This window comes from Atta colombica, unplaced genomic scaffold (genome assembly GCF_001594045.1).
Source record: "Atta colombica isolate Treedump-2 unplaced genomic scaffold, Acol1.0 scaffold32, whole genome shotgun sequence".
In the NCBI taxonomy this organism is placed as follows: Eukaryota; Metazoa; Arthropoda; class Insecta; order Hymenoptera; family Formicidae; genus Atta; species Atta colombica.
This window is the reverse complement of record NW_017259426.1, coordinates 2127854-2133502: the sequence shown is the minus strand read 5'-3', so window position 1 is coordinate 2133502 and position 5649 is coordinate 2127854. Positions and strand designations below refer to the sequence as shown.

The following is a 5649-nucleotide window of genomic DNA, read 5'->3' as shown; positions in this document are numbered from 1 at the left end:
CTACCTATATATATATATATATATATATATTTTCCATGATATATAAAGCAAACATTAGTTTATTACACAATATTATACAAAATTGACAGTTCTGTCTGGCGGTTGTTTATTAATTTACCTCCAATGTCAACAGTGTAATTCTCACTCCGGAGTGACATGATGTTGCACGACCGTGTATTCGACCGACCAGACTGCTTAGCGACAGAACAGATGACCGATCTATGGCACGAACGAAGTGCGACTGGTACAAAACGCGCATGCATAGAATGCGCCAGCCATCGAATCAATACATTTACAAATGAGAAAAGAAACAGCTTCGTCATTGTTATCTTGATGTAGTAATCTGTTTTTCTGATAATATCGTAGTTTCATTATCACGTGACAGAATTACTCAACGACGAATGAAATTGCTCGGAATAAATGGGCCAGACATTTTTAAATCTACTATTCAAGCTGCTAAAAATTCTAAATCAAAGGAAATACTTGAAGAATGTTATTATATCTATTATTTTTAATGTTCCATAAAATTATTTTAAAGTAGATATATCTAATACTAATGTAATTATTGATCAGAGCAAGTGAGAGGCTTGGAATCTCGAAATAGAACCTCTCCTATGTAGTAATTCGTCATTGAAATTATCTTTTCCATTCTCTCATCAGATGGCGCAAAACGCAGATATACTAATTAGAACATTGGCGGTGTTTTTAATTATTAGTATTATTGCTATTGCAATGATTTTAGGAACGTTTCAATTTTAAAATATTTTTAGTTATTGGGTAAATAACCAATATATAACAATCTCAATATAATTCTTTATTTTAAATCATTTTTATTTTAAATCATTTTTACAACTAATTATTAAGATAAAATAATTAAGTTGTAATTATATTAATTATATCGCGATAGGATAAATTGTCATTTGGGCAATTTTATGGTTGAAGCATATTATATCTTTATCATTTTTATTTGCCAAAAATTAAATACAGTCACGCGCTTTACAAAATAATATTGGTTTAAATAGCGACATTTCCAATTTTAAATGCAGATAGCAATTTTAAATGCATTAACGCAAATCAATTTTATATTTATAAATTTTGAATCTGTATATATTTACAAAACTAACATCGTTAATTAACTATAAATATAACTTTCATATTCTTTAAATAATCGTATGATTAGCATTTTTTTTTATTCTGAACTGTCTCTCATAACTTGTTCAACTAGACAACAAAGTCCAAAATTGGGACATAAATCACATCCCATTTTTGGATGTGCAAGTTGTCTGATTATCGCCTCTCTGATGGCAGAGCCACATTTACGTTTACTATGGATAATTAAGCTCCCACCATTGGCAGTGATCTATTTATCGCGATCAGAGGCACTTTAATCATTCCATCGCTATTTTTCACACCTTCGAATTGTGCGTCATCAACGTTGTTCGTTGTCACGAACGACGTAACGGTTTGCATAAGCGATGGTTTAGTATTTGTCGGTCTTGTAATTCGCTCGATTTTTCCGGCGCGATCCCAGCTCGTCTGATTTTCGCGAGTCCGCGTTGCATCATTCGCAATGATCCGGGAACTGATTTTCTGCGAGAAAATCGCGTTACGATCATTCTGCATATCATTAGCCGTGCGCACTCGTAATCGTCGCCGGCGCGTTCTAATTGTGGCCATAGTATTATTTTCATCATTCTTTATAACTCTCGCGGTAGTGCTCCTCGGCGTTTCGATCGTAGTCGAGGTTGTTTCGTTCAAACGACGATTTCCACTGTTGTCGGCGGACGCGAGCGAGTCTGTGCAATTTGGTGGTGGTTCTCGATGCAGGTACGTGATCGGCCAATGTCTGCCGTAATAATTAGGATCATACGGATGATCGGGACGATCGTAGCGATCTTCGCCACCGACCATCGGTCGGAACGGTCGTGGACTCGGTAAATAGGGATAGTACTTTTCGCTGCAAGGTCGCCATTGATCTTCTGATAATCCCACATAGCACCTGCAATTTATTAATTTTTAATTCTCTGCTTCTATTTACAAAGCACAAAGGAATCGAAGAAAGCTGTAAGATGAGAAGTAACAGGTCACGCCTCTTATAAATCAATGATTCAGCTTTGTGTACTTAAACACAGGATAAAATCATTCTTATCAAAATAAAAAAAAAAGAATATTTTCTTTATCATGTCTAACATAAATATCAATTATGAAATTTGAGATGTAAAAAGAAAAGTAAAAGTATATTACGTTGATATATCGGATTGTACTAATATAGGTACCATGGATAATGATATCCTTGCGAAAAGCCGCAATGATGAGTCGGTGCGCAACAATAGTCCCAGCTGTCGAATCCGCCTTCTTCAGTCTCGCAAGCCCAAAATCCAGCGAGTTTATTTTTTTCGCACTTTGTACCTCTTTTACATGGATAACCGTTTACCGTGTAGTAACGGAAAGTGGAGAATTCATCCGCTGATTTAAAATAAATTAATTACTTTACGCAACATTTTACGAATAATTAAAAAATTCATAATTGTCAAACTAATCCACTCACGGTAAAGAGATCCGAATCCACCGAGATAAATTCCGTATCCGAATTTGTCATCACCGTATCCATAACTACCAGAAGGATACGGTCTGACAGGATCAGGCTTATCAGGATCGAACGGTCTCACACTATGACTGCCTGGTTTCATAAAGAAAGGTCTTGGATCGATATAAATATCATCGGGTCTTAGACTTGGATATCTTCCGAGATTAAAATCAGGTCGCGAATGATCTGAAAGAACTGATTTCGGCGGATTTGGTCCACCAAGTCCGTGAGCATCATCTGGAGAATAACTGGTCATCACACAGTAAGGATCGAGATCTTTCCATGTGTAAAGAACATGATCATTGTCATAGGTATAGTCTAGACCTGGTCGCAAGTCCCTTATAGGTACGTCACTGAGCAAACAGTTTTCTTCTGTGCCATGCGTAGTGAGCCTAATCAAACGAAGGGGAAATCAAACGAAATTAATGTGTGTTAATAAGAATTAAAGATAAATAATATTATTTTGAAATTTTTATTTAAAAAAAAATAGAAAAATGGCTTTATTATTGATTTTATTTAAATCACGAGTGAAAACAAATTTCAATTTATAAGAAATTACATATTATAATTATTATTATTAGAAACGTGCATGTTGTTATATTAATTTGTTAAATTCAAAACAACATCCAAGAATTTCTTACTTGTAACTGTAAGACAAGCAAGGAACGGAATCAGTTTCTCTCATTTTTGAACACTTTTGTCGACAATCTTGTTCTGAATTTACATACGTTGCCAAAAGAACAGCATAAGGTGTCAATTTGCACGGTTTGTCGTATCCAGAATAGCATACTGTGAAAAGATTTATTAACAGAAAAATTTAATTGATTACAATTATATTCAAACATAAAATAGTTAATATAATGTATGTGCATTAGATTGATGTATCTTGCCTTCGTCTCCTTGCGTTTGTTTATTATTGAACCGTTCCATATTGAAAAACGGTACAGCATAAGGTTCACATCCTCTGCCGAAACTGCCTCTTTCATAAACTTCTGCTCCGTCCATATCTGGCATGTGGGTAGGGTTGATATCTTGCGATGGCCAATCACTTAAGTAACAGTTAGTTAGAACATCCGATCGTCCATGTTCTAATTCATATCTGAAACATTTCGCAATATACAAGATGTAACTGAAATAACGCCCATTAATCATATGTGCTATTCCTATTTCTATTATATAATAAAAAACTGAGACGAAAAGTCCTCTATCATTTTGCAATTTTCGCAATATTTTTTTTAATTACCCAATGAGCAATATGTATAAAATTGTGTGTATAAGACAGCTTTAAAACATCTTCAAGACTTCTTTAAGAAAAATCTTCATAATCTTTCACAAAGAACATGAAAAGATATCTTAAAATTGTACACCTTGTGTAATATTGGATTGTCCGGAAAGTTCATGCTGATGTTGAAGGAAAATTGAAATGCAGAAAATTTAAATTTTAGTATACATTTATTAAATTATATAGATTAGTCAGCACGAACTTTCCGGACAACCCAATACTTTACTAAAACAATCCATTTAATTTAGTCTACTGTTGACTTCGACATGAAAGACTTACTTGAACGTGAAACTTCTACACATAAAATCGTGCGTTGTCATACATTCTGCCTGACACTCTCCTAGATCGTTGACTATTAACGATTTTCTAACGACGTCCGTGGGCATTGCAAATCCACTTCTGACTCTCCAAAAACATTCTAGAAAAATTTCATAAAGAAAAACAAGTTCTTGTGACTCTCGAGAATTTTATCAAACTGGGAAAGAGAGAAAGAGAGAGGCAATTCATTGTTGTCGATTTTAGTTGTTACCGGGAACACAAAGCGGAACGCATAATGTATGGTAATGCAATCGAGGGCAGTAGTATAACGCTCGAGACGATAAATTGCATTGTTTGTTGAAAGACAATTTTATTTATCCCCTGAGTAGTTTAGGAAACGGAATAATACATTAAAAATTATTTTGATTAAATTGCATTTGTATAATTAAAAGTAATTCACAGTAAAGTTACTTCAATCAAATCGTATACCATCTGGAGGATGCGAGCTTGGTTCTCTCCTCGTGCTGCATGTTCTTGAATTGGCGATTATAGCGTAAATATCATAATCACGATCAGGTTCGAGATCAAAATAAAAATTCAGATCTTTGTACGAAACATCGCTAAGAAGACAATTGTCTGTTGGATCCGTGGGCGCTACATTGTATCTATCCAATTATAAATTATGTAAAAAATTAAATTAGTATTATATATGAATTTGATACTAAAGGACCCTACATTAATTATTATATATGGAAAATTCGATTTCGGTGAAGTCAGTTTCATATATAAGTAGTTCATAATGATGAATAAAAGATGTCATCGACAAGGCTTAACAATAGGATAATTTTTTAGTTGGTGTATAAAATTTATACTTACAGAGCATCTTTGATACATCGTAGCTCAAGAATTAATCCATTATTGATTCTATGATATCTTTTGTTCACAATATTGCTATATTATGTGAAAACAAACTGGTTTTTGATCAGTATCTAATTTTCTATGTAATTAATGCGAGGTCCTTTGTCATATTACTGAAAATAATCGTATTGTAATTTTTCTATTATGTGTTAAAATATACCTGTAGCTAAAACTCATGCAGACATAGCTCTTCTCGCTAATGCACAGATTTTCGCACTGATTCAGATTTGACGTCAGATACGTTTTTCGTACGACTCCTCTACTGAGTCTGAATCCCGCACCAGCTCGGACGGAGCATTCCTCGGTACTTGTGTTTCCGCCGTAAAGCGAATCCTGATTGGCCGGTATATAATTGTCACCATATCCGAATGCGCCGCCGTAATTATAAAACTCGCCATAGAATTGGTCGTTATTGTAAGGTTTAGGCTGAGATTTTGGATGATACTTCGATATATCAAAGTTTCCCACGTAATTTGTGTCGTAGCCATAAGAGCCACCGTAAATGGAGCCGTAAGAACCCCAATCGTGAGTTGGACCTTTTCGATAGTCTGGCAAATACGAGCCGATTTCGTTCGTGCCTGCGACATATATATATATATATATA

General features: G+C 34.5%; 2 protein-coding genes across 3 annotated transcripts in view; both read right to left on the bottom strand.

Moving 5' to 3' along the window:
* The window catches only part of LOC108690384 (pyridoxine-5'-phosphate oxidase), a 3712-nt gene extending 3437 nt beyond the window's left edge, over positions 1-275 (bottom strand). The window contains exon 1 of the mRNA XM_018197645.1: positions 119-275. Within this exon, the coding sequence (XP_018053134.1) occupies positions 119-263 (145 nt within the window). The 5' untranslated portion in view covers positions 264-275. The remainder of the gene's footprint in view (positions 1-118) is intronic.
* A 930-nt stretch (positions 276-1205) lies between these two features.
* Positions 1206-5649, bottom strand: part of LOC108690380 — a 23161-nt gene continuing 18717 nt past the window's right edge. For both annotated transcript variants that reach the window (XM_018197639.1, XM_018197637.1), the window contains 8 exons: positions 5206-5623; positions 4617-4792; positions 4149-4287; positions 3478-3686; positions 3229-3376; positions 2549-2979; positions 2277-2466; positions 1206-1999 (listed from right to left, as the gene is read on the bottom strand). In XM_018197639.1, the coding sequence (XP_018053128.1) occupies positions 1336-1999; positions 2277-2466; positions 2549-2979; positions 3229-3376; positions 3478-3686; positions 4149-4287; positions 4617-4792; positions 5206-5623 (2375 nt within the window). In that variant the 3' untranslated portion in view covers positions 1206-1335. The remainder of the gene's footprint in view (positions 2000-2276; positions 2467-2548; positions 2980-3228; positions 3377-3477; positions 3687-4148; positions 4288-4616; positions 4793-5205; positions 5624-5649) is intronic.